The sequence below is a fragment of the Aspergillus multicolor genome, assembly GCF_047715735.1.
Source record: "Aspergillus multicolor strain CBS 133.54 unplaced genomic scaffold BDW74scaffold_34, whole genome shotgun sequence".
In the NCBI taxonomy this organism is placed as follows: domain Eukaryota; kingdom Fungi; phylum Ascomycota; class Eurotiomycetes; order Eurotiales; family Aspergillaceae; genus Aspergillus; species Aspergillus multicolor.
In genome coordinates this window covers 166,001-190,413 of record NW_027395985.1, presented here as the reverse complement: position 1 = coordinate 190,413, position 24,413 = coordinate 166,001, and the positions used below count along the sequence as shown (strand labels likewise).

Genomic DNA, 24,413 nt, shown 5'->3' with positions numbered 1-24,413 from the left:
TGCGATTTAGAGCAGTCAAATGGCTAAGTATTAGGCCGTCAGTGTGACTCTTCAATGCTTATAAGAGAACCAGATACCCTATATCCGACTTCAGTTCGCTCGCTTCCAAGTCCTTTTAGAGTCCATCTTACATTCTTGCCAACATGTATCTACGAGCCGTTCACGCAGAGGCGCAGATAGCCGTACTCCAACAACTCATCCGCGACAACCCACTGGGTATCCTCACAACAGCCATTAAGTCACCTCTCTATCCGCTCATCCAATCCAGCCATATCCCATTTGTGCTAGATGTCCCAGAGACAACTGACGGCAGTCTATCCAATGGAGTACTACGCGGCCATATGGCAAAGCAGAATCCCCAAGCAAAAGCGCTTATGGAGGCTTTGGCGGCGCAACAAGAACAAGGCAATGCGAGCCTTGAGCTGTCAGAGGAGGTCCTAGTACTCTTCAATGGGCCGCATCACCACTATGTGACGCCAAAATTCTACACCGAGACTAAGCCCGCCACCGGCAAGGTCGTTCCCACCTGGAACTATTCCGCTGCGCAGGCGTACGGCAAGATTCGTGTTTACTGCGACTCCAAGTCCGAAGAGACAACGATTTTCTTGCAAAAACAGATTGAGGAACTGTCAAACCAGTCCGAGACATCAATCATGAAATATACTTCGCCATGGCAGGTGTCTGATGCACCAGTGTCTTACGTTGACCTTTTGAAAAAGAACATCATCGGCATAGAGATTACCATTGATCGCCTACAGGGGAAGTTCAAGATGAGCCAGGAAATGGGCCAAGGTGATCGGGGGGGCGTCATCAAGGGGTTTGAGAATCTGGGGACGGATGTTGGTAGGGGCATAGCGGACACGGTCAAGGAGAGGGGAGAATTGAAAGATAAGAAGTGATCAACGTCGTCCTGGGACAATGCACGTTAGCGATGACTATGCTATATTCAATACTTCTTAGATCCTAGATAAAGCTACTACTTGCCTAGTAAAATACCCATAATCTCAGTTGAATATTGATATTCCTCACCACCTATCTATATGCGCTAACCGCATTCGGATTCTACCATGGTCCCCGCAGGGCCGTGGTGGACATCGCATAACATTTCGCCATGCGAACAAACCAACCCCATACATCAAAACAAAACACAATATGGCTTCAAATACGAACTCCTCCCCGAAACCCAAGATTGATCTTTCCCAAAAGCTGTCAGAACTGCGAGCAGCGAGATCAAAAACGCAATCAGCTCGAGACCCAGCTCCCGTCACCCCTCCACTCCCAAACCCGCCAGACCTATCCTCTCACACCTACTCGCCTCCCGTCCGCCGAATTCTCTCAAAAACCGATCATGAAACATTTCTCTCCTCGCCAACATATACCCTCGTCCTCGCGTTTATCTTCGGCCTCTCCGACTCGGTGCGGGGCCGCGCAGCGCCAGATGCCGACGCAGAAGGCAACACCACACCCAACATCTCCAAAATCCTTTTCGTAGTAGACAGCATCCGCACGCTCGTCGAGAGACATCCATCTATTGATCAAGGCGGCTCTCGATTTGGTAACCCGGCCTTCCGTGATCTGTTCGACGACGTCGCCGCCCAGAGCTCAGTGTGGCACAGAGACATTCTTGGAATCCAGGACGAAGCTGCTGTGAAGGAGATATCCACATACCTGATCCACTCGCTGGGGTCAAGGGATAGGTTGGACTACGGATCTGGACACGAGCTGAACTTCATGATGTGGCTGTTGTGTCTGCGCCAGCTCGGTCTGTTCTCGAAGCCGGACTTTGAGGCGATCGTGTTCCGCGTTTATGTTCGGTATATGCGGCTTATGCGGAATGTGCAGTCGACATACTACCTCGAGCCTGCTGGGTCACATGGTGTCTGGGGCTTGGACGACTACCACTTTCTGCCTTTCTTGTTTGGTGCGGCGCAGCTAGTTGGGCATCCGTATATCACTCCGTTAGCGATTCATAATACGGCTATTCTCGATGAAGAGGGGGATCGGTATCTCTATCTCGACCAGGTGCGGTGGGTTGACAGTGTCAAGACGGTCAAGGGGCTGCGGTGGCATAGTCCCATGCTGGACGATATTTCCGGTGCGAAGAACTGGTCCAAGATTGAGAGCGGGATGAAGAAGATGTTTGTCAAGGAAGTACTGGGGAAGTTGCCTATCATGCAGCATTTCTTGTTCGGAAGCTTGCTACCTGCTGAACTGGGCATGGGTGAAGGCGCTGAAGAAGGTGATGAGCATACACACGAGCATGGCGATGGTCATGTGCACGACCACAGTCAGCATGCGGACTGGTTTGGCGATTGCTGTGGAATCAAAGTGCCGAGTACTGTGGCCGCTGGGCAGGAGATGCGGAAACGGATGGGTGGGAGCTCAGGCCTGCGTCCCATTCCTTTCGATTAGTGCAATGGATACTGCTTGGAGCTTACATGGCGAATGAGGTCCAAATATCTGGAGCGTAAATTATGATAATGACACATAGATAATGACATCTTGCTACATTTGGAAACAACCGTGATATACCCGCAACAACGACCAATGGATACAGCTGGAGAGACTAAAACTTAGCATAGGACAAACTCATTTACAGTCCTACGCAAGAGCGACCGCATATGTCTCCCTAACTTCCAGGCAGCATGGAAGTCCTCCTTCGCAACAGTCTCACTGGCGCTCTTTTCTAGATTCTACCTATGTAGCTTCATGTATTAAGCGGAATAATATCATTAAAGAGCAGCTATACAGGTGCACAATGGGAAGAGACGGTAATGCATCATGTTAACATCTAGAGGCTTTCAATATATACGTAGTGCGGGTACGAAATCAACGACCATTTATACCTCACCACTCTAACCTACACACCTCAAATAACATAGCGAACTCAGTGAATATAAGTACAAACTATAAGCCATTTTGCTTCTCCGGTGTAAGCAATAGTCTTACCATTTTCAAAAGCCAACTTCATACTCCAATATAGATCAAAATCACATGACCCACCACTAAAGCAGCACCGGCGCCACACCCAATCTGTCACGTCACTCATTGCAATCGCAGTGGAACCTTACATGCGCCAACCCCAGTATCCATTTCTATACCTAAACCGATCAAGGTCCTAAGGACCGCACATCACGTCATCATGGACGAATACCCCTCCGGCGGCGGCGGAAAGCTCAAGCTCAAGGGCTCCAAGGTCGCAGATGGCCGGGTGAAGAAGAAGAAGAGCAAGAAGAGCTCGTCTTCGGCTATAGCTGGCGCCGGTGCTTATGGTAGCACTGCGGAGCCTAGCGCTAGCAGTGAAAGAGAGAAGGAGAAGGATGTGGCTTCTGGCGAGGCTTCTGGCGATGGATCTGCAGCTGCAGGAGTCCCAGAGGAGCAAGAGCAGGAGGGCGGATCGAACCCGTCAACCGGGACATCGACGCCAACGGCAACGCACGCGCATGCGAAGACGGAGGCTGAGAAGAGGCATGAGGAGATGAGGAAGAAACGGGTATGTACTATGTTACGTCCACAGATGCGTTGCATTGCATTTGCGTCCGGCTGAAGCCCTGCACTTTGTCTGCTTTTTTTTCTCTGTTTGCGCCCTCGCATATGCTTCATGGAATTGAGTGTACTTTGGTTCACACTCAATTTTTTCTTTTTCTTTTACTGGCTTCTTCTTTCCGGCGTATTTGTACTTGCTTTTTAGCTAGGTGCACCGGAAGCTGGTCAAGTTATCCCTGGGCTGTTTTGCAATCATTGGATTCCTGAATGGCCGCATGCTGATGGGTGCGGATAGGTGCAAGAGCGCTTGAAGCGCGAGGGTGCCAAGACGCACAAGGAGCGCGTCGAAGAACTCAATAAGTACCTCAGCAGGCTGAGTGAGCATCATGATATGTATGTCTTGAGCTCCCATTCGTCTTTCAGGTTTGGAGCGGAATGTTGCGTGCTAATGATTGTACAGGCCGAAGATTGGTCCTGGCTAAGTGGCCTGGGTTGGACGGTCCACGGTCAATGGACCGAGTTTGCTTCTATTTTAGAGCGCGTCTAGATTAAATCTAAGTTCAGCTTCTCTGTATGTAGCCATTAGCGGTGGGAAGATGATTCAAGAATCTTGGGCTGGAGCACCCGGCCTGAAAGAGCTTTGGCGTGCTGGGATAGTGCCTGCTACGTTCTGCACGCTTACTGGTTGAAGTAGAGCTGCTGCTGGGTACTTCCGCGGTCACGCTTTTACAGCTACTGGACTACAAGGAACGCCTACAGAAGGATGGGAAGATGATAGGTTGAAAATATGCAGTGTATGTACCTATTATCCGCTGGCTATGTGATGTGTGACACGCCAATGGACATGACGATAGTCCAGAAATGGGCCCAAGATACCACCCCAAATCGACCAGGAAGTCTTGAGATCAGGTAGCCATAGACTACCCAGACGTCAGTCAACCACCAAATATAAAACCATGCAGAAAGTAACCAGAAACCAACTCAACTCCACTGGTCTAACGCCGCGCATAAGATGCGAAAATAATAAGAAGTAATGTAGTAGAGAATAGATGCCCCAACCCAGAAATGAAGATGCTCGACGACGACAAATAAAGCCAAGAAAGATAAGAGATCCGCACGGAGCGTTGTGTAGCGATGGCGGCTGGTCGCGGCTCCTCGAGTTGTATGGTGCAGTACTCCGTGCTCGAGTCCTATACACCCTTGATGACTTGAGTCCGCTCGCTGTTCAGCTTATCCGCATTCCGGGCATGCGATTCCTTTTTGCAGTCCTCGAGGCCGGTACAGGAGTGTGCTTCTAACATTCGGTGTTTAGAGCAGAAGTGGCCGCTGCAGAAGCTGCAGTCGCCGACGATGCGCTGGGCAGCTTCCTTGCACTCCTTGAAGTTGCAACGGGGCTTGCGTGGAGCCATGTTGTGTGGTGGTGGCGAGAGGAAGGAGAAGAGCGGTCCGGATAAGGAGACGGTGAGGAGATGAGGAGACGGCGCTGAAATCGGATAGCGGTGCGGAGATGATGTGTTGCTTCGGTGGATGGAGTTGGAGAAGGTCGAATGTAGAGTTTTGGAAGTTACCGCACCGGCGGAAGAGGCGAAGTGGTTCTTATTTGGAATTGTGAGGTTGAAGGAGCTGAGGATGACGTGGTAAAAGTAGAGTGGTGAGGTGAGGTGACTAGGAGAGGATCGGTCACAAGGGCGAGAGTAAGTTGGGGAGGCGAAGCCGCGAGGCAGATAAGGAGTCGGTCAGATAAGGACGGAGGTAGGTGGTCGAGTATGGGAAGAGGTATGGAGGATGGCGGTATATATAAGGATAAGGAAGAGAAGAGGCGGAACTGGGATATGGAACCGGCAGAAGGTCGGCGAGAGAGAAGAAGGGCAAAGAATGGCAAAGAGAGCGAGAAGGCAGCGGCGAGAGCAGCGCAGAATCAATTTATACGGAATCGCCTCATGGAGGCCCGGCTGAGTCAAAGGGATCGCCGCGGACAGTAACAGAGTATTATTATTAAATTATTACTAGATTACTAGATTTCAAAGGTGGACCGCTGGAACTTTCCACGCCTCGCCCCAGGCGCTTCATCCTGAATATTCGCTGCTTTAGCCTTTATTAATCAGTCGACCCAGACTCTGCTGCCGGAAGTTGTAACAATGGCATCAAAGGCAGATTCAGACTTTTTTTTTTTTTTTCCAGCGCCCCATTTCGTATACACTTACAAAGTTACGACGTAGCAATGGCAGAAGTGGTCGACGTCCAACTGTCCATACTTACGTGTCCGTCGGAAGCCCCCCAATGCTTTCCATTCCCATTCTTATGGCGTCATGCTGCACCTACTTCTGACTGAATAATGTCGCAAGTGCCACTATCACAAGAACCCAAAGACGCTCGAGCTCAGGTCTACACGATTTGCAACCCAACCGCTGCAATGCACACCAGCCCTGCTCCTGCCTCACTGGTCAATTCGATGCACAATAATCCAGGTACTTAGCTATTGCCAAGCCAATTGTCCGTGCATATGCATTTGCGTCCACCCCCCCCCCCCCCCCGCAAATAATCAGCCCATAACCCGTTCTCTTATCAAACGGGTCTATCACATATTGATAGGAACAGGTGACTTGGTCGCCGGTTATCGAATCCTAATTCCTTCGTGGTTGGGGTAAGGAGTCACATGGGTCGGCTCACTGTTGATCGCAGCCTGCGGAATACCTTCCGTCAGCTGAGTGCCCAGCCGTATGTAGATTCGAGGCTCGAGGATGCCGAGAGATAGACAAACTCGGCAGCGAAGTCACATTGGCCTGCTAGCAAGCCTTGGTGGTCTCAGCTGCCTGGTACCTTTCGCCCAACGATGCGGAGTACAAAGGAGTAGGACACCGCACCGGGTGTGAGTTGCAGTTGCACACCACAACGCACAGGTGCAATGCAGATCTGTCCATGGACATGTTGTCTGTGCTGTGCTGTGCTGGCTGCATGCTACTAGTCTAGCCGGATCCAATTTCCAGCAATGGCGTTTATCGAAGCCGTTCGTTCCATTGGAATCTCATGTCCAAAGCCTGTCCGGAATACACCTATCCCTTCCGCAGGGTGACTTACGGCGGCAGGCTTCATGTACCTTATGTACTCTGTACTCCGGGGTAGTTGGAATTAGAATCTCGACCCGGAGATTGGACAATCATTGTGTAAAATCAGCTAATCGGAATGACCCCAACCCGAACACCAAAAGGGATTATGCAGTAGCCTGGCCCAGCAGTTGGAGCTGGATTCTTCAACCGGGACATCTGGAGGTTATCGGCTTGGAGGTGGCGCTAAGACCATTTAGGAGTCGGCCGATTTTTTGGCGGCTGCCGCCTGCACCTCGGTCACATCCTCGTCAACCCTGTGGGCATCCATCCTATCTCGAGTCCACGACTCACCCTGAAGCGCTCGAGTCGAATCAACATCTGCATCTCCACACATCCACCGCCGAACCGCCGGGCTACGTATGCACAAATGTCCAAGCTTCTGCGTCTCGACGGAAATGAAGGTGTCCACTCTGTAACGGGCGACTGACCGGCCCACCTGAAGTACTTCAAACGGGGTGACAAGCACGTGGGCAACATTGTATCCGGACTGTCTCACGCGCCGCCGTAATGGCCATGGCCGCCCAATGGAGGGGTTGAGGTTGAGGTGATCGTCCTCAATTTCCGCGATAGTCGCGGAAGCGGGTCTTGAACGATGCGTAAGTCTTTGAAGATGCATCGAGTCCAGGACAACTCATGGGCGTCAGCGTTGTGGGGATACATCACCTATGCAGTAGCTTGCAGCTCCTTGAATGACTCCTTGTAAGTCGCTGCAGACATTTTCCTACAGGCTTGGTTTTCTCCGGGCTTGGCTGAAGCCCTCGACACCGACCGGCTCAGAACCTCTGATTTGCTCGTGGGGTATTCCAGCTTTCAGGCGTTCAATTCGAGATGTCTTTCATTTCTCGTCATAGAGTACTTCCGCGCTATTACCAAGGATTAGAATTAAAGAAAGTATTGACATTAGAAAATAGAGAAAACGCCTTTCCTTTTCAGAATACACCGGGTCATTCTTAGGGTCATAAGTAATTAACGGAACAAAATGAACGGACTGTGAGGACTGTGAGGACACTATACCCCGAGTTCCTCCTTCCCCGCATCTGGATCGAGGTAATTTTCTCGCTCTGCCGCCTCGTACTCTCCGACGAGGTCCATCACCACTGCTCGTGCTTCGTCAAACTCGTCGAAGCCGTCCTGGAACGGTGCTTCTTTCCTATATTGCTCCAAAAAGGCATTTCGCTTCCGCAGGCGGTCGTATTGTTGGACGATTCGCTTGAATAATGTGGCAACGGAAGTGTGGTTTGCCAGCATCAAGCCGCTGACTCGGTGTGTGTTTTGGATGTATGGAGACTTCTTCGTAAGAGCGACCTGGATGCTGGCCGGGCCCCAAGGGATAAATGACGCTAGGCGTCGCTCACGGATACGGAGCAATGATTTGTGCACGTCCGTCGGGTCCGCTTCACCCTGGATAATGTTGAGGATACTGATGTAGCAGCTGGATTTGCTGGGGTTGATCGAGACCATTCGGTTCTTGGGTTGCAGTAAACGGCGCATGACATCTAGAACAGTTGTCTTTCGGACGGTCTTGGCTTGGTCGATATTGTCTCCTGTGAACGGCGTGTATGAAGTAAGGAGGAAATGGCTGCGTGGTGTAGGGATGAGGGAGGCGATGATTCCGACCAGGTCGTTGTGCATATAGCCGGGGTATCGGAGGGTGGTGGTAGAGGCGGACATGACCGTAGACACCTGCGCATAATCAGTAAAGCTCTTCAGCGCTATTCTGGAGTGTAACATACGAGACGGTTCGTCTGCTGGAAAGAAGGTTCTTGCACATGGAGTCTGTCTGCAACGATTCTTGATAGCGCAGCGTTATCGAGAACAACCTGAGAAGTACTTTAGCGTATGCGACAATCTCTTAGACAAGGGTGGCTTACAACAGAGTCGGCATTCTGCGTTAATCGTCGCATGGCAAGGAGACTGTTGTACGGGTTGACCACGACATCTGCGGCTTGCGTATCCGGGAACACAGAGTATGTCTGGATCAACTTCTTCGGGAAACGGTCGTTCATGCGCTCCAGAAGGAAACTTCCCAGTCCGGAGCCAGTTCCTCCTGCGATCGAATGTAGAAACATGAAGCCCTGCCGCAATGTTAACAATCTCCACCTGTCCCCTTCTTACACGAGGGTTTACCTCTAGAGAGTCACTGCCGTCCGCCTCTCGATCGATCATATCGAAAACCTCCTCCTGGACGACCTCACCGGCGGCATATCCAGCACCCCAATTGTTTCCGGCACCGATACCCTGCTGCCCGATGAAGAAGTTTTCCGGATTGTAGATGTTTTTGTAGGGACCGGATTGAATGCCGTTCAGGACCTGATCAAAATAGCTTCAGCTGGCTGTCCGCAAGCTTCTCCGCACTCGAGTATCATACCCTCGGTTCTAAGTCCAGTAAGATCGCTCGAGGGATATATCGCGTATCGTCACTCTAAAAACCATGTCATCAGTACAATTCCAAGCATCGACCACCTCGAGACATGGTAGTCTACCCACCTGGTAGAAAAAGACATCCTTGCGATCACCGCCCTCTGTCGCAAACTCCTCTAGATTGCCATCTTGACTTATCCCGTGCTCGAGACATAGCTGTTGCCAGAATTGACTACCGACTGTGAGAAGGCCCGTCAGTATGATGTCTCTCAGCGTAAAGTGGGTAGATTTATAGCTGGGGAAGAGGGGTCTCGGGTTGATTGTTCCAGGTCGCGGGTTTCGCACCATTGTTGCCGCATTGGCCGGCTTGGATTGTGATGATTTCCCTAAGCGAAAGATTAGGAGCTATCGAGGTGATGTAATAGATGACAGCAGTTCGTTGGAGAAGCTGAAGGCATACCTAGGCATCTTTCTTTCTTGACCCCGGGGAAGTCGAGGTGATAGTTCGACGCGTAGCGCGTTCCCTGTACGCCGGAGACCTTACAAATGTGGGGCCTTAGGCCTCAAAAACTAAAGTGATTCGGGTGCACTCTATACAGAGCACTTTCTCTTATAAAAGTGAATAGAGTGGTATGAATCGGTTTCATTATAATGTAATAAGCTTAGAGATTGTGTGGCAATTCCACTGTAGTACCCTCCCAGCACTGAACTCGATATTGCATGAGGAAACGAAGAACCTGTCCATTACGAGCTTTTCTGTTTCATCCATGACTGGCGTGTCTTGTCTCGATGCCAGATGCGTTAATCATGTTTGAAAGGTCATATAACTTCTGCAGGCGTGTCCGAAGCCCAAGCGGATTGCACCAGCTCCTCGTGCCGGCAAGCCATCAATTCATGGTGAATGCAGAGCAGATAACTCATCTCAGAAACCAGCTTTGCAAGCTGTGACAAGCATCCCGGCACCGGAAACGACACCATCGACTATCTTAACCCGACTGCCTTGCTTCCGGCCGTATGCTCTGATGCATCCCTCTCGTACTGCTTCTTCCATACCAGCCATACCAGCACATCCCAAGCAGATTGCACTGACAGGACGCGAGGTCGCTTTGATCAGCCTTTCGGTGGCCTCAATAATCCTCCTCCGTACTTCTTCAGGTGGGGTCGTATGCAATTCAACGGCCGTGAGCCCTGTGGTTTCTACTCCAGCAAACCGGCTTGAGGAACCTTTATGATCACCCGAGCTGACAAGCATGTCCGAAACAGCATTGCTGAGCTCAACCTTCCAACTGCTTCCAGTAGTGACGATACCGAAAGAGTCCTTCGCTTGCGACTTGCCAAACCCTCCGTCCCAGGTGAGTTGGAAAGAGCTGATCAAAGACAAGGAAGCCACAATGCTTCCTTCAAGAATGCCGGTCACATACTTCCTCTTGATATTTGCCGTTGGCCCAAGCTCCAAGAGTGCTGCGTCCTCCAGCTTGTCAATAGCTTCTCTGAGCATCCCGACAAGGGGATGTGCTGAGTAGCATGCGACAAGGAACCCGTCGTACTTTTCGATTAGAGGTTCCACAAATGGTCGACAATGGAGCGCTGATAGAACTGAGTCTTCTCCAGAGTTTATGCTGGGTATGCCATGAATAACTCGTCCATCAGGGAGCGTAACGGTCTCGGACTGTGGAGCTGTGAAGTAGTCGAAGTGCACGTCTGTGTATCCTAGCTTGTCCAAAATTGGGACCAGCGCACTGGTCATCTGAGTTGAGGTATTTGGGTTGATAACCAAGATTGAGAAACGCGAGCCACTCATTGTCGCCATGGTGTTTGTTGGTTCTCAAGAAAGGCGTGTCACCTGCGCCGAACTGTGGCGGAATTGAGATGGGGAGCTACGAATGTCGTGCAGGGCCGCTGGAGGTGGGATTCGCCCTTTTCTTCAACCACTGGGTCCGCATGCCTGCAACCACCTGTTCGCCAGAAGCCAGCAACTTTTAAGCTTCATTTCGTTCGATCGAGCAGCAGTTTGGATAAATCTCTCATGACTGAATCTGTGCATGTTTTATAAGCATACCGAGATCTCAGGCCGGAGTTAACGGATATGTGATGACGCGAGGTGTGGGGTAGATGTTTCCAGAGCCAGGCGATGAAGTCCTTTATCTTGAGCTCTCGCCCACGGAATGCTGGCATGATCTCTTGATCTTTAACTAGTAGCGTGTCTCTGCAGTCTCTCTACCCTACCGTGAAGGTGAGATAACATCTGCTTCTACCTCGCCCATTACTGACGGATTTATGCATAGTGTACCCCGCACACAGCTATACAATATGCCCCTCATCGCTCAAAACCCCGTTCCAAGGGTCATCCTTGGGTTGATGACCTTCGGAAAAGACGAATCGAAAGGCGCTAGAATCACGTCATTGGACGAATACAACAGGCACTTGGATTACTTCCAGCAACAAGGGTTCAACGAAGTGGATACTGCGCGGGCCTACATTGGGGGAGCTCAGGAGGCTTTCACTGCAGCAGCGAAATGGAAGGAACGAGGCCTGACTCTTGCGACGAAAGTCTACCCTTACCAGCCCGGTATCCACAAGCCCGACGTTCTTCGTGAGCATTTCGAGACCTCTCTCAAAGAACTCGGGACAAACCAGGTCGATATCTTTTACCTGCATGCAGCTGATCGATCTGTCCCATTTGATGAGACACTGGAGGCTGTTAACCAGCTTCATAAAGAGGGCAAATTTGTGCAGTTGGGATTGAGCAACTTCACTGCTTTTGAAGTTGCTGAAGTTGTGACACTCTGCAATGAGAGAGGTTGGGTGCGACCAACTATCTACCAGGGAATGTACAATGCTATTAGTGAGTCCATCCGCTCTTCTACTGCAGCCGAGTGAGCGCCTCCATCAATCGCATACTGACCCTGCCCTTATAGCACGCTCAATTGAGACCGAGTTGATCCCAGCATGCAAGCGTTACGGTATTGATATTGTTGTGTACAACCCTCTGGCTGGCGGTATTCTCTCCGGCAAGTACAAGACGAAGGATGTCCCCGCAGAGGGTAGATATAGCGACACCGCCGCAAGTGGCAGTCTGTACCGGAAGCGGTACTTCCGCGACGCCACCTTCGAGGCATTGTCCATCATTGAGCCTGTAGTGCAAAAGCATGGGCTCACGCTTCCCGAAACAGCTTTGCGCTGGATTCACCATCACTCTAAACTCAACATCAAGGACGGCCAGGATGGCATTATTATTGGTGTGAGCAGCTTTTCTCAACTTGAAAGTAACCTTAAAGACGTCCAAAAGGGGCCTCTGCCTGAGGAGGTTGTTGAGGCCCTGGATAAGGCCTGGTTGGCCGCGAAAGCGACTACTCCGGATTACTGGCATCTGGATCTCAAATATACATACAACACCCAGAAGGCGTTGTTCAAGCCGAAGTCAAAGACTTAAAATGGAGAGCTACCAGCGTGCTTACCAAGTCATAGATGTATAGACATATACAAATTAAAATATACACATTATTGAATCTAAGACATTGTGGTGAATCAAGGCCGACTTGTCTTGAGAGCATTAAAGACTGATCACGTGAAAGGGGTGCCAAACGTCGATCCTCTAAGCCGAAACGGACTGACTAAACCTGACTTAGTAAGTCATCGGCACAGGACCGTGGCAGTGGCAGCTGAGTGGGCTGCAAGTGTCTCCATCGTCATCCATAATTAGCTCGTTCCCCAGAACCTCTTACCTGCTGCGTTGTCCACTACTACTTGCGCGAACATTGCACAAGCTCTCCAACGGCACACGGGGATCTGCTGCAGTGTGACTATATCTGCTGACTCAATGGAGGCCTATGCTACCTGATCCGTCTCTCTTTTCGGTTCTCCGTTGATCTGGGGCCTTCTATCCCGGGTGTTCTCGGACTCTCAATGCGACATTGTTGACACAAGACAAAGAGTTCATACGCATCTCTCATTCGTTTAACTATCCAACTTCGCCGACAAGTATATCGAAAAATTCCCGATACAACGTGGCTTTAGGCAGCGAGATATCTTTTGATGGTGACGAGAGGAGAGGCTCTGCTTCGGCTCCCGACTCGCGCCACTCAAATGACATCGAGATGTCTGTGACTCGCACAAACATGCATGGACCTTTCGATGGCCGGTCCCATCAACCGCTCCTCGACGAGGAGCAGCAAGGGCGGATTTCGACTGGTGGATTCGGGTATGATGACGCAGAAGGCAGGCCTATGCTTCACCACTCCAGACGGTCTACCATGCGAAGCAAAAGTCCGGACGCCCTCGCGAAACATCAGACTCGCCAAAAGTACTTCATAGCTTCGGGGTTCTTGCTGCTAAGCTTGGCGAGTTTTGTGGTCCAGACGGAGACGGCTGTATACATCCAGCATGATCTGGGGTGGGACAAACCATACTGCATGCTGTAAGTTTTAGGAGTACCTTTCATCCCCAGTTACGCACATATGCTGATTCTGTATCTCTGTGGATGATCAGATATCTCACTCATGGTTCTTGGTTCCTTCTCTGGCCGATACAACTCCTGGTACTGCGGATACAGAAGCGGAAGCTCTCTTGGGAAGCGTTCTGGCGTCGGCATGTCTCTATGCTTCGGACAACAGGTCAAATGGTGGAATCCCAGGATTTACATCTAAAATCGGACAACGGCCGGTCACCGATTCCTTACCTCCTCAAGACGACGGCTTTCGTGACCAGTGCACTCACTGTAGCCGGCGGGTCTTGGTATGTTGCGGTCAACCAGACAACCCCCAGTGATTTGACGGCGATCTACAACTGTTCTGCCTTCTTCGCATACGCGTTCTCGATTCCACTCCTCAAGGAGAAGCTCCTTTTTGATAAGGTTTTTGCAGTGGGTGTGGCCATTATGGGGGTTCTAGTTGTTGCATATGGAGATAGAGGCGACGGAAAGGGAGGAGAAAAGCATGAAGGAGGATCTAGACTGCTGGGAAACCTGATCATTGGTATCGGCAGTGTCCTGTATGGCCTTTACGAAGTGCTATATAAAAGGTTCGCCTGCCCTCCGGAGGGAACCAGCGCGGGCCGAAGCATGATCTTCGCCAACACATTTGGGAGTCTCATCGGATCCTTTACCCTGCTTGTCCTTTGGATTCCATTGCCCGTCTTTCACTTTCTGGGCGTGGAGACATTCCGATGGCCGACCGGCGAGGCCGCATGGATGCTCATGATATCCGTTGCTGCCAATGCTAGTAAGTTCCCCCGCTCACAAGAGCACCCAACAGCCTATATAGAGAGCCCGCATAAGGCTCTGCCCATATCCAACCCATATCGCGAACCCTGGCGCGACTCATCAAATGCTGACCGTGCACTTTGTCTTCAACAGCATTCTCCGGGTCCTTCTTAGTCCTTATCTCCCTCACTTCACCTGTCCTTTCATCGGTGGCCTCTCTTCTGACCATTTTCCTGGTCGCGATTGTCGACTGGTTCCGAACCGGCCAACCTCTCTCCATGGCATCCATTATCGGTGGTGTTTTGATTATGATCGCTTTCTTCCTCTTGAGTTGGAGTACCTACCGGGAAATGAATGAGGAGCGCAAAAAGAAGATTCAACAAGATGACGTTGAATCCGAAAGCGATGAATAGACTGACCTTGGCGGTTGCATATTAGATTGGGCCGGTTGGATTCTACATTCTTTGCATGTACATAGTTTCATTCTTTGTTGTGTCAGCGCAGCCCTTGCATAGATCTTGTTCGGATACATAGGCATACACGGCATACATCAAGGCGTCTTGGATAATCTGCTTGGTTGGGCTGGGTTCCTTTTGTCAAGGCCATACACCTTGTGCCTGGTTGGTATGTGTACCATAATTATTATTCTTTTTCAGTACAAATTGGACAGCGACTATACCACAGGACGCTCAGAACCGAGTCCTCGACCATACTATGACGTATTTACACAACATGTGTCAACCCCCTTCTATAGTAAGTAGCTACACGGCAAGACCTGGTATCCGATGAGACATGCTATATGTATACCAAAGAAAAGGAGCAGGTTTTGGAAATGCCGGGACAACATACAACCCAGCGGAGAGTAAAGTGAGTCGGTAGTTTCCATTCCAGATACAAGAACAGGCTGCGCAATATATGATGTGAATAGAAAGAAGAGCGCTTGCGGTACTCGAAGTAAACAATAGCCTTAAAACACTATTTCTACCTTGGGCCGAGCTTGGCGAGGGCGCGAGCTCCCTGCTCTTCCCACTCTTGCTTGGTAACCCACATGTCTTCCTTGTCTGCGATCTGTTTGCGGAGTGGTAAGCAAGAGCGACGAGCTGAGTAAGACGGAAGAACGTACCAAATTGGCGAGGACGGCTCCTCCCAGGAAAACCATGTGTCTCCGTCGGGGTGGGTCCTCGATGCGGACCTTGAATTTCTATTGCGACAGGTCAGTATGAGCTATTTCGAGAGCATTTGCTGCGATAATTACGTACGCTCAGTCGTTCCGGGTCGCCCTTGAGCACCCGTGTCAACCACAACTGCTTCAATTCCTTCTCCAGCCGCGTGGGCAGGCCAGGGTACATGCTGCTTCCTCCACTGAGCACGATGGCCTTGTATAAGCTGGAGCGGACATCGACATCGGTGCCTTGGATGGTGTTGAACAGCAGCTCGGCCATACCAGGCTGGTCGACGTCCACGAGGTGCGGTTGGAAAAGACATTCTGGGGCTTCGAACCGCTCGCTACCGACTCGAATGACACGGCCGTCGGGAAGTGTGTAGGATTCGACTAGGACGGTGGTCTCCTCGGAGAGCTTTCTGTCGAGCTCGAGGTCGCAGGACACATAGGCGAGCTTCTCCTTGATTTGGCGCACGGTCTCGAAGTCGGCGGTACGGTTCAGCGCATACCCGCGGCGGAGAAGAAGGGCGATGAGGTTCCGGGTAACATCGCGACCCGCGACGTCGAGTCGGCGAATGTGGTGGTTTAGAACTGTAGATTCATAGACAGGGATGATGTGGGTGACACCGTCACCGGAGTCCACGACAACTCCGCTGCTGAGACCTAGCGTCGGCGAATCAGCAACCGATGATACATTGAGTCGCCTCGAGACTAACCTTGAGCATATAGTGCGAGAACCGCCTGAATGGCAACATATACTCCTCCAAAGTTGTACTGTTCCAGCATGACCTCAGCCATCTGCTCGCGGTTCTTGAGCGGGTTCATGGGCGGTTCAGTGAGGAGGATCTTGCGGCCGGTAGGGTCGATCTTCATCTTTTCGTAGAAAGTGTAGTTCCATAGATGTTGCATGTCATCCCACTTCTTGACGATACCATTTTCCATCTATTTGTGGCAATAGGAGTCAGCCCCGGACCGTAAACACACGCTACCGCTGGAAATCCGGGGAGCGGGGACTCGCGAGCATGCGCGACGCGGCGTGTAGGCGAGCGGAATATAGACATACAGGGTAGCTGATCTGGAGCATCGACCTGGCAGCGGCGGCCTCATCTCCGCACATAATATCCTTGACGACGATATCACCAGCTTGTTCCTCCGTTCGCAGGATGGGCCGCCCCACTATCGAAGGGAACTGGTGCTCGGGGAAGTTCTGGAGGACGGGGATGGAGTTAATAAGGAGCTCTGCATTGGAACAAGAAGAGACCTGGGGCTTGGGAGCGGTACCTGCGCAGCATATCCGACCTTGAGGAAACCCGTTCCTCCGTCGAGCACTGCAAGATGTTAGTGACGCTACCTTGGGACAGGCATACATAGCAGCAGGAACAGGGGTCAGAGCTTACCAATGGGCATATCCGCCATGATGAATTTATGCGAGTGCTAAGTTGGCAAGCAATTAAATCAATTCCAGAGAGAAAGCCAAAAGAGTTCGTCAATATGAGGTCCAGCCGCGGGGAAAGCTGATGATTATGAGGGGGAGCGAGCAAGTTGGCGGTGCCGCAGGTCGACTCGCTGCTGACTGACGACGTTTGCTGCCTTGTAGCCTGAGGCACCAATCATGGGTCGGCCCTGATCGCGTGCATCTATGTCTCTCATTCGGGTTCTCGAATACTTTGATAATAGTCTAATCCGAGAAATTGGGTTCTAACAATGTATTGGAAGTCCGGGCTTTGTCCTGGTTCTCGACCGAGACCGGGGTCGTCTTATCGATAGTATGCAAGCCCTCGGAGACTACTTAACCAAGGTACATCTCCAACAACATTCTCCAAGCCTAATTGGCACATAAACAATTGCAGACCGGCCTGGACTTGTAGATAGAACACAATGACTCGAATTGGCTGGGTAAGTCGCACCCAAATAAACCAGTACTCCATGCTAATCTCCATATCAGTATGGCCTCGGCTCAATGGGCCTCGCAATGGCCACAAACCTCCAAAAGCACCTAGCAACCAAGAGCCCTGCAAAGAGCCTTCTCTATTCCAACCGGACCATGGCCCGCGGTGATACACTCAAAGCACTCGGTGCCATGGCTGAGACAAACTTCTCCAAGCTCGTCGCGCAGTGCGGTATCATCTTCACCATGGTATCTACCTACGTACTTGCCTACATCGTCTTCGAAAGTATTCTAACAAAAGCTTAGGTATCCAACGATGCCGTCCTGCAAAGCCTCATCTCAAGCGTCACAGAAGACCCGAGCCAGTCCCTCAAGGACAAGATCTTTGTTGACTGCTCCACCGTCCACCCGCAGACGGTGGGCCTCACAGTCGCAAAGCTGAAAGAGAAGCAGGCCGATTTCCTAGCGGCTCCTGTATTTGGTGGAAATCCGATCGCCGTGGACGGAAAACTTGTCTTTGCTATTGCAGGGCCGAAACGGGCCTCTGATGTCGTGAAGCCGCTTATTCAGGATGTCATGGGCCGCAAGGTGATTGACTGTGGTGAAGACGCGACCAAGTCTTCTATGCTGAAGATTGCTGGGTGAGTGTTACATCGCTATGCACTACAAGGTACTGGGTCTGTTGACTAATTGCTGCTGCAACAGAAATATCATCACCGTCAATCTCATGGAAGCCGTCGGTGAAGCCCAGGTCTTTGCTGAGCGTACCGGTCTTGGGACGGCTGCTATGGAGGAACTCATTGGAGAAGCTTTCGGACCCGTTGCTGGGGGTTATTCGAAGCGGTACGACCCCTAGCTAACTAATCAAACATCCCGGCATAGAGCCTGTTCATTGTTACTGACATCTCTCGCAGTCTGACCACCGGGGCCTACGCACCGCCTCTCGAATCCCGTCCTGGGTTTGGCGTCTCATTGGCCATTAAGGATGCGAAACATGCATTTGACATTGCCAAGGAAAACGATGTTCAACTTCCTGGCTTAGAGGTTGCTACGGAGAACATGGTTGCTGCTCGAGAGTACGCTGGCGAATGTCTCGACAGTAGTTCTATGTATGGCGTCTTACGGCAAAATGCAGGTATGGAATTTTGGAACGAGAAGAGTCGCAAGGAATGAAACAGGGTACAGGGACATCTCTGCGAGCCGTATTATTGTCTGGGTGACAAGATTCATAATCACGCTCTTTGTCAATAATATATATTGTGAATATTGTATCTACAGGGTTTAGTTCAATGCAAGATCATCTTGAACATATTATGTTTCTTCAGAATTAATTTCAATTAGCTTTCCTTGCTGTAGTATCCAGTACCATTTATAAACTCTGTAAGAACAAACAATCACCAACGCCACAAAGAGGTATCCGTCCCATCGGTTTTGCATAGTATATATCAAGTCCATCCAAGCCAGCTGTCGTCTTGACCAGAACCCGAGAGTGAAAACTATTGTAGGTACAGATGAAAGAAATCCCGGCTCATGAGGCGGGCTTGATCTTGGTGGTTTCAACCAATAGCGGAAATTCCTCCGCGAACGCTGGCCCGAGGGTCCAATTATTGATATCCGCAAAGTGCCTCTCGAATACGGGATTGATGATTAGCTCGTCAGTTTCTCCGGTCGAAAGAAGACAGTCCGTAGGTTCATACGGCCAATTGATGGATAGTGTGCCGGTGAAGGGGATGAACCAATTATCGAACGGATATTCATGATACGACATGACAAGCCGGTCTCGCATCCGTGGCCAAGGAAGATAATCAATCCAAGCGGGATGCGGAGTCAGCAGCTGTGATGGACGAGGTGTTAGCCAGTCCGGCAACCGATGGTAATTCTCAGCCGTCGGATATATTTGCCAACGCATGAGGAGAAACATGGAATAAAGTACACCAAGCTGTTCGGGAAGTGAGGAAATATCAGGGAATGTGCGCAAAATGTCTGTAAAGACTTTGGAGAGGGGATGGGAGTAGACGCTCTTGTCCGGGTTGAGCAAGGAGGAGACGCTTGGATATGCCGGCCCGACGAGCTTCTGTTTCGGCACTCCCTTCGCAGCCTCCCGTTGTCGGTTGTGAAGGAAGTCGAGCAGTATTGCATCCAATGTACAGGTGGGTGCGATATTCCTGATCGGAGTCATGTAGGCTGGCAGTGGTTGGTCCGGCATGGTGCCAACCGGCGGAAGAGCGGGAATGCCCGACTGTGACCTAATAGTTTCTGATGAACGACGAAAGCCTTCCATCTTAGGCACCTGTTGTGAGGGATCGAGTAGAAAGTTGAAGCCCATCCTTTCATCACCCCCAAAATCCAGACCGTGAAGCAAATTATGACGTTGATAATCGAATGCCAGCCGCAAAGACGTATTATTGCCGGTTGCACTATCGCGCCGAGATCCCAGTGTCGGCGCCGAATGAGTCGACGACGGTGTCCCCACGCTTGCGATAGACTCGGTATAAGAGCGATCGACCGTCGCGGATCTGTGAGGATCCGATGGTAGATGATTATCTAGAGAAGGCGATGCAGAGGGTATAAGAGGAGCTGCCGATCGAGCTGTGGCAGGAGCCGTTACTGGAGGCACTGGTGTATGACGTTAATGAACCTGGAAGCAACCTGGAGAGCCTGAACTCACTGAATGAATCTTGCTTCCCTAGCAGTGGCTGAATTGTATCAATTATTGCTCTCAACCCCTGCCGAAGCTCCCTGTTCTCGGCCAAAATAGCTTCATTTTGCTTCAAAGCAGCCTGAAGATCTAGGAAAGGCTTTTGCGAAGAGAGCTCGCGGACCCGTTGCTCCAAAGAGTCAATATGTGTTTTCGTGCGCTCCCTGATTGCCCGTTGAGCCTGGCGGTCATTGGCCCGTTTCTTCGCGAGCTGATCGGGCGTGAGGTTGGCGACGCCGCGTGAAGACGTACTGTTCAGCTTGCGTTTTCGGCCCGCGGCAGCATTTGCCGCCGGGCTGGGTGTGTTATTAGGGTTATTGACAGCAGGATCCGAGCATAGCGCATCGACTGACGTGGATGCCACCGTGACGGGCGTGGGAGAGTCCTCGAGCTTCACGGGTCCTGAGTCATTTGGGGTTGTCGCATTGGTGATCGAGGGGCGTTGAATGGCAGGCAGTGAAGACGACGAGAGTTCGAGAGCCGACGAGGGCGCCACATCGGAAAGGGGAGGTAAGCGGGTGGCCATTGCCTACTCGCGGCAGGATATTGGATCGTAATTGCCATCCAAGTTCGCGGCACGAGGGTGAGGAAAAGGCTCGAGGTGGACGCGGACGATCCACGGGCAAGATCTCCTTGATCAGCGGAAGAGATTCAGCGGCATCGGGGAACTTGTTTTGGTCGTGTGGAGCGAGAGAGACGCCAAAGAGCAAGACTGGGCAAGAGTCGAGTCTTCAGGCTAGGAGAGCATTGGGGTGAAAAGCATGGGCTGATTGATGGCTTGTAAAAGAAAAGGATGACGAGCCGGCGGACCTGGAGGGGTGGGAGGTGGTCCTTTTCCGGCTTGGGCGGCTCAGCTCCAGCTTAATCGACGCAATATGCAGCCAACCGACCTGGATTGAAATTCGAGCGGGCCTCAAACCTGGAAACGTACTTTTTTCTGAATGCGCATGTCTTAACAAGTAAACAAGGAAAGCTAATTGTGCGGAGTACTACGGGTCATGATCCTTGGCCTCCTGAAATGGTGGTCGCTGTTGCTATGTGTTTTGGTATCCACAATCTACCGGTAACATCCAGACACCGAAACTCCAGTAGACATAGTAAAACCGAGGTATAAAGCCTAGGTAAATATATCCTGGCTTGGGAATCTCAGAAGATCAAGGTCGTCCTCGATCATGGGCATGCGGACTGGTATACCAATTCAACTCACAAACCTAAGAGGTCAAAGTCGCCAAAACAAGTAAAGTTGAGTGTCGCTGTCATGTACAGGGAGGATCATCTCCATCGTGTCTTTTATGCTGTGTCGTTCCATATTTCCTTACCCGAAGCCGAAAAGAGAAGACAAACAATCTAGTTCTGATCATTGGATCATATGGCCCATCTTGGAAATCTGAAATTAAGCATAACAGTCAGTTCGGTTTCAAACGCTTCGGCAGTTGCAATAGAGGGGTGATAGAACTTACCTTCGTCCGTAGGTAGCCCTCGACTTCAGAGCTCTTTATCCCCATCTTGCCACCAGTCTGCCACGCTAATGGCACCATCGGTACACGGTCCTTCACTATAACCTCACGACCAGGCCCTTCAATTGCCCTAACCTTGTCGGGATTGTTTGTGAGTAGGCGGATTCCATGCGGGTTCGCGTCGTCACCCAAGCCTAGATCAACAAGCATCGCTGTGGCTAGCCCATAACTCCGAGCGTCGGCGGGATGTCGCAGCAAAAGATTGGCTTCAACTGTGTCAGAACCCAGGTCCTGGAGGTTGTAAGCTTTTAGCTTCTCCCCGAGCCCAATTCCGCGGCCTTCTTGACGAAGATAAATTATAACACCGCCTGATACATTCGACGGCACAGATCGAGACTGCTGGGATGCAATCTCGTTCAATGTCTCCATGGGTAACGACATTAGCCGTGCTGCTTCATCAAGTTGCTCTCCACAGTCACAGCGAGCGGACCAAGCTGTCTCTCCGGTATAGCATTCGGAGTGAATCCGCACTAGTGGGGCTTCATTCAGTCGCTCCTGCATTGATTCTGCATCGTGTACAGCGCCCCCATCGGATCCCTCACTTGATCCGTTTCCTCCATTGGCATCATGCCAACTGCTCACGCGGCCCGGATGCAACTTGCCAACATAGGCTCCGCGGATCATCCGATCCATCTCCGTCTCCCCAGGTCTCACTTTGTCCAAGCTCCTACTCCGAATGGTATTTCCAAACACGATCGCAAGATGTTCTTTATTGTCGAGGTCGTTATGATACAGATGTAAAAACATCTCGGCACCGTTCGTCGTTGGGATGCGGGCGCGAACGATGCACTCCACGTTGGGCAGGCGAGGGAGGAGTTTCGGGGGTTTGGTATGGGAGACGGTTTGAGGTGAGATTTGTTGAAGTAGCCGTTCTGTGTTCAAGGTACCACCTGGGGTCGCTGGAGGTGTTAAGGAGGGAGAGAGAAGAGAAGCAGGTACGCCAGGTGTCATATCGCCAGGCGTGCTGCTGATGGCACCGACTTCGGCCAAAGGGTTGCCCAGCGCGATTCCATTCGGTCGACCACTCGGAGATGATGTTCGCTGCGCTGAAGTGAGTGATATGTCGTCAACAGGTGATGCTGTCGAAGCCGATTGTGCGCCGAAGGTTGGCGATGCGTGAGACGGTAGATTCGCCATCGCGATGTGAGGGGTATATGCAGTAAGTGTAGTCACAACTAGGTCAATGTGAATATTAGGATTAGATCGTGGGTATAGTATAAAATAAGCCGAGCTATATGCAGCCTCAGCTAGAATTTGTCGACTCAATTCTCATTGACTCGATAGGAGGGTGCGTTTAAGAGGAAGCTGTCGTCGGATCAAATGGAATTGGAGCCGCGAGATGCGCGGCGGGATCCGGCGGGGAGCGCTGAGTCAGCGCTGGATGACAACAGCTTAGGTAAATCCACATCAGCCAAGAAGATTCTCTAGCACATTCTATCGCGGAGTTCAGAATAGATAAGCTGATATGAATGAGATAGAATTGATACACTGTAAACGCCGTCCAGCCCAAACCAACCGACCTAGCCAAGTAATATGCAAAATAGAATGAACTTTGAAAAAGGATATCGACGTAAAGCTTCCAGGACAATTCGAATCGTAACTCACTTGCCTCCTATGTCCAGGACGAAGCGTCGGTGTACTTCCATCTCCTTATCGTCCTCCTCGCCTTCAAACTTGAGACGATAATGGTCTTTCTTCGAGCCCATGACTTCCGCACGATAAAATGTGGTCGTGTCAGGGTATCGTGCAAGGACTTGCTTTCCAACTGGAAACGAGGGCAACGTAGACCCTTCAGGGGGTATTGGAATCAAGGACACCGCCGTGGTCTTGTAGACAGCTCCCTGTTCGCCGTTCTCGTTGGGTTCCGGGTCCTGGACGTCGTATCTTCACGAGACATGCATCGGTCAACCTTGCGTGGAAACGAAGGGCTTAAAGGCTTGACCCACCTTTTCTTGGTTCCCTCACCTGTTATCCCCTTGATGATACACTGGATACCCTCGCCTTCCACGCCTTGTTTATTCTTGTTGTGCTTGAAAACGACTTCGGCGCCCACAGTTAGCTGTCCATTACGCTCAGCAGGTGTAGCTTTGGAGCTCTCGGCGCCTTCTTCTATCTTGACTTGCACGTTGTCACGAATCTGAGTGCTAGAGACGCTTGTGCTGCGCTGGGTACCCCCTTTAGAGCGGCCACCTTTGTCCGAAAGACCGCCTGAAGGCCCTGGTGAGTCGGTAGCAGATCCATCCATGTCGTTTCGCTTCTTTCGGTTCTTGGACAATGAAGCTGCACGACTCATGGGAGCTTCTGCCTCTGATGCCTGGCGCAGGGCAGTGAGTAAACCCAGGTTCTTGATGACATCACTTGGTTCATCTTGCAGAATGGCTCTCTCTTCTTCGCATAGCTTGAGCATTTGACGGTAGAGGCCATCTAGTTGATTGTGCTCACTGAGAGTGGGTTCTGCCATAAGATTTAGTTACTATACGAAGATGTTCTTGCAGGATACTTACTGCCGCCCTCTTTGCCAATCTTCTCATTCAAAGCCGCTATTTGCTCCGACAATGCTTTCTGCTTGTCGTTCTTCTCCTTGGCCTTGCGCAAGTCCTGGAGGATTTTATTCCACATATCGGTCTCCTCGTTCGCGGCAAGGCCATTGTCCCTAGGCATAGGGGGCCCCCGAGGGCGATTCCGGGACATTTTCTTGGGGGGAGGCTTGGGCACTTGAACGACCACCTTCGGCCAGGGGTCTGGATTACTTTTTCCGGCGGCCGTCGAGGCCCCCTCTGGAGACCGCTGCTTCTCAATCTCGAGGGCGTCCCACTCAAACTTGGACACAATCTCCTGTCGATTGGCGCTGCGCGTGCCGCGAGCTGCTCCCTGCCTAAATGAGTGTGGACGGCCTGCGGGATCGCCCTGGGGATGCTCAGAATGCAAAGGATCTTGAATTGCTGATTGATTGGGACCAGGACGAAGCGATGCACGCTGCGCTGGGCGGCGGCC

General features: G+C 51.2%; 12 protein-coding genes across 12 annotated transcripts; 6 read left to right on the top strand and 6 right to left on the bottom strand.

Annotated features, from left to right (window-relative positions):
* Positions 1 to 2: 2 nt before the first annotated feature.
* On the top strand, positions 3 to 931 carry BDW74DRAFT_160880 (FMN-binding negative transcriptional regulator). The gene has a single exon (XM_073725700.1). The coding sequence runs from the start codon at positions 144 to 146 to the stop codon at positions 897 to 899; it is 756 nt and encodes a 251-aa protein (XP_073579687.1). The 5' UTR covers positions 3 to 143; the 3' UTR covers positions 900 to 931.
* A 103-nt stretch (positions 932 to 1,034) lies between these two features.
* On the top strand, positions 1,035 to 2,518 carry BDW74DRAFT_160879 (serine/threonine-protein phosphatase 2A activator). The gene has a single exon (XM_073725699.1). The coding sequence runs from the start codon at positions 1,153 to 1,155 to the stop codon at positions 2,410 to 2,412; it is 1,260 nt and encodes a 419-aa protein (XP_073579686.1). The 5' UTR covers positions 1,035 to 1,152; the 3' UTR covers positions 2,413 to 2,518.
* Positions 2,519 to 3,142: 624 nt separating this feature from the next.
* BDW74DRAFT_182289 (uncharacterized protein) lies at positions 3,143 to 3,968 on the top strand (the record flags this gene model as incomplete). Its single annotated transcript, XM_073730223.1, has 3 exons — positions 3,143 to 3,493; positions 3,782 to 3,879; positions 3,947 to 3,968. 3 exons carry the CDS (start codon positions 3,143 to 3,145, stop codon positions 3,966 to 3,968), a joined length of 471 nt encoding a protein of 156 aa, XP_073579685.1.
* Positions 3,969 to 6,156: 2,188 nt separating this feature from the next.
* BDW74DRAFT_160876 (uncharacterized protein) lies at positions 6,157 to 6,584 on the bottom strand. Its single transcript, XM_073725698.1, has one exon. The coding sequence runs from the start codon at positions 6,441 to 6,443 to the stop codon at positions 6,273 to 6,275; it is 171 nt and encodes a 56-aa protein (XP_073579684.1). The 5' UTR covers positions 6,444 to 6,584; the 3' UTR covers positions 6,157 to 6,272.
* Positions 6,585 to 7,601: 1,017 nt separating this feature from the next.
* On the bottom strand, positions 7,602 to 10,764 carry BDW74DRAFT_170512 (uncharacterized protein; the record flags this gene model as incomplete). Its single annotated transcript, XM_073727180.1, has 7 exons — positions 7,602 to 8,276; positions 8,327 to 8,413; positions 8,465 to 8,668; positions 8,721 to 8,903; positions 8,962 to 9,015; positions 9,081 to 9,193; positions 10,017 to 10,764. 7 exons carry the CDS (start codon positions 10,762 to 10,764, stop codon positions 7,602 to 7,604), a joined length of 2,064 nt encoding a protein of 687 aa, XP_073579683.1.
* A 338-nt stretch (positions 10,765 to 11,102) lies between these two features.
* BDW74DRAFT_89146 (aldo/keto reductase family protein) lies at positions 11,103 to 12,488 on the top strand. Its single transcript, XM_073734007.1, has 3 exons — positions 11,103 to 11,187; positions 11,240 to 11,799; positions 11,873 to 12,488. The coding sequence occupies exons 2-3, from the start codon at positions 11,265 to 11,267 to the stop codon at positions 12,385 to 12,387; spliced, it is 1,050 nt and encodes a 349-aa protein (XP_073579682.1). The 5' UTR covers positions 11,103 to 11,187; positions 11,240 to 11,264; the 3' UTR covers positions 12,388 to 12,488.
* A 416-nt stretch (positions 12,489 to 12,904) lies between these two features.
* BDW74DRAFT_89136 (DMT family transporter) lies at positions 12,905 to 14,968 on the top strand. The gene is made up of 3 exons (XM_073734006.1): positions 12,905 to 13,371; positions 13,443 to 14,173; positions 14,308 to 14,968. The coding sequence occupies exons 1-3, from the start codon at positions 13,052 to 13,054 to the stop codon at positions 14,565 to 14,567; spliced, it is 1,311 nt and encodes a 436-aa protein (XP_073579681.1). The 5' UTR covers positions 12,905 to 13,051; the 3' UTR covers positions 14,568 to 14,968.
* On the bottom strand, positions 14,808 to 16,823 carry BDW74DRAFT_160868 (actin-related protein 2). Its single transcript, XM_073725697.1, has 7 exons — positions 16,714 to 16,823; positions 16,598 to 16,644; positions 16,380 to 16,523; positions 16,033 to 16,258; positions 15,414 to 15,979; positions 15,278 to 15,355; positions 14,808 to 15,222 (listed from the first exon to the last, which is right to left on the bottom strand). Exons 1-7 carry the CDS (start codon positions 16,730 to 16,732, stop codon positions 15,136 to 15,138), a joined length of 1,167 nt encoding a protein of 388 aa, XP_073579680.1. The 5' UTR covers positions 16,733 to 16,823; the 3' UTR covers positions 14,808 to 15,135.
* Positions 16,824 to 17,034: 211 nt separating this feature from the next.
* Positions 17,035 to 18,452, top strand: BDW74DRAFT_187998 (NAD(P)-dependent oxidoreductase). The gene is made up of 5 exons (XM_073731623.1): positions 17,035 to 17,212; positions 17,262 to 17,453; positions 17,511 to 17,845; positions 17,910 to 18,047; positions 18,119 to 18,452. The coding sequence occupies exons 1-5, from the start codon at positions 17,195 to 17,197 to the stop codon at positions 18,375 to 18,377; spliced, it is 942 nt and encodes a 313-aa protein (XP_073579679.1). The 5' UTR covers positions 17,035 to 17,194; the 3' UTR covers positions 18,378 to 18,452.
* Positions 18,453 to 18,518: 66 nt separating this feature from the next.
* BDW74DRAFT_160865 (bZIP transcription factor) lies at positions 18,519 to 20,788 on the bottom strand. Its single transcript, XM_073725696.1, has 2 exons — positions 19,873 to 20,788; positions 18,519 to 19,820 (listed from the first exon to the last, which is right to left on the bottom strand). Exons 1-2 carry the CDS (start codon positions 20,426 to 20,428, stop codon positions 18,733 to 18,735), a joined length of 1,644 nt encoding a protein of 547 aa, XP_073579678.1. The 5' UTR covers positions 20,429 to 20,788; the 3' UTR covers positions 18,519 to 18,732.
* Positions 20,789 to 20,815: 27 nt separating this feature from the next.
* Positions 20,816 to 22,796, bottom strand: BDW74DRAFT_160864 (GTP cyclohydrolase II). The gene is made up of 2 exons (XM_073725695.1): positions 21,363 to 22,796; positions 20,816 to 21,289 (listed from the first exon to the last, which is right to left on the bottom strand). The coding sequence occupies exons 1-2, from the start codon at positions 22,554 to 22,556 to the stop codon at positions 21,260 to 21,262; spliced, it is 1,224 nt and encodes a 407-aa protein (XP_073579677.1). The 5' UTR covers positions 22,557 to 22,796; the 3' UTR covers positions 20,816 to 21,259.
* Positions 22,793 to 24,407, bottom strand: BDW74DRAFT_160862 (SAGA-associated factor 29 family protein). The gene is made up of 3 exons (XM_073725694.1): positions 23,924 to 24,407; positions 23,366 to 23,873; positions 22,793 to 23,303 (listed from the first exon to the last, which is right to left on the bottom strand). The coding sequence occupies exons 1-3, from the start codon at positions 24,108 to 24,110 to the stop codon at positions 23,021 to 23,023; spliced, it is 978 nt and encodes a 325-aa protein (XP_073579676.1). The 5' UTR covers positions 24,111 to 24,407; the 3' UTR covers positions 22,793 to 23,020.
* Positions 24,408 to 24,413: the final 6 nt, after the last annotated feature.

Excerpts from the sequence above, each read along its gene's own strand:
- BDW74DRAFT_160865 (XM_073725696.1), bottom strand. The coding sequence starts at position 20,428 with ATGGCCACCCGCTTACCTCCCCTTTCCGATGTGGCGCCCTCGTCGGCT. Across the intron at positions 19,821-19,872 it reads AGGGAAGCAAGATTCATTCA|TGCCTCCAGTAACGGCTCCT; the intron begins GTGAGTTCAGGC and ends GTCATACACCAG.
- BDW74DRAFT_160879 (XM_073725699.1), top strand. The coding sequence starts at position 1,153 with ATGGCTTCAAATACGAACTCCTCCCCGAAACCCAAGATTGATCTTTCC.
- BDW74DRAFT_160880 (XM_073725700.1), top strand. The coding sequence starts at position 144 with ATGTATCTACGAGCCGTTCACGCAGAGGCGCAGATAGCCGTACTCCAA.
- BDW74DRAFT_89136 (XM_073734006.1), top strand. The coding sequence starts at position 13,052 with ATGTCTGTGACTCGCACAAACATGCATGGACCTTTCGATGGCCGGTCC. Across the intron at positions 13,372-13,442 it reads GACAAACCATACTGCATGCT|ATATCTCACTCATGGTTCTT; the intron begins GTAAGTTTTAGG and ends GTGGATGATCAG. Across the intron at positions 14,174-14,307 it reads ATCCGTTGCTGCCAATGCTA|CATTCTCCGGGTCCTTCTTA; the intron begins GTAAGTTCCCCC and ends TGTCTTCAACAG.
- BDW74DRAFT_160862 (XM_073725694.1), bottom strand. The coding sequence starts at position 24,110 with ATGTCCCGGAATCGCCCTCGGGGGCCCCCTATGCCTAGGGACAATGGC. Across the intron at positions 23,874-23,923 it reads GATTGGCAAAGAGGGCGGCA|AACCCACTCTCAGTGAGCAC; the intron begins GTAAGTATCCTG and ends ATCTTATGGCAG. Across the intron at positions 23,304-23,365 it reads GGTGAGGGAACCAAGAAAAG|ATACGACGTCCAGGACCCGG; the intron begins GTGGGTCAAGCC and ends TGTCTCGTGAAG.
- BDW74DRAFT_89146 (XM_073734007.1), top strand. The coding sequence starts at position 11,265 with ATGCCCCTCATCGCTCAAAACCCCGTTCCAAGGGTCATCCTTGGGTTG. Across the intron at positions 11,800-11,872 it reads GGGAATGTACAATGCTATTA|CACGCTCAATTGAGACCGAG; the intron begins GTGAGTCCATCC and ends CTGCCCTTATAG.
- BDW74DRAFT_160864 (XM_073725695.1), bottom strand. The coding sequence starts at position 22,556 with ATGGCGAATCTACCGTCTCACGCATCGCCAACCTTCGGCGCACAATCG. Across the intron at positions 21,290-21,362 it reads AGGGCTACCTACGGACGAAG|ATTTCCAAGATGGGCCATAT; the intron begins GTAAGTTCTATC and ends GCTTAATTTCAG.
- BDW74DRAFT_187998 (XM_073731623.1), top strand. Across the intron at positions 17,454-17,510 it reads GCGGTATCATCTTCACCATG|GTATCCAACGATGCCGTCCT; the intron begins GTATCTACCTAC and ends ACAAAAGCTTAG. Across the intron at positions 18,048-18,118 it reads GCTGGGGGTTATTCGAAGCG|TCTGACCACCGGGGCCTACG; the intron begins GTACGACCCCTA and ends CATCTCTCGCAG.
- BDW74DRAFT_160876 (XM_073725698.1), bottom strand. The coding sequence starts at position 6,443 with ATGCAGCCAGCACAGCACAGCACAGACAACATGTCCATGGACAGATCT.
- BDW74DRAFT_160868 (XM_073725697.1), bottom strand. Across the intron at positions 16,524-16,597 it reads AGGTCGGATATGCTGCGCAG|AACTTCCCCGAGCACCAGTT; the intron begins GTACCGCTCCCA and ends CCCGTCCTCCAG. Across the intron at positions 15,223-15,277 it reads GAGCCGTCCTCGCCAATTTG|ATCGCAGACAAGGAAGACAT; the intron begins GTACGTTCTTCC and ends CTCCGCAAACAG.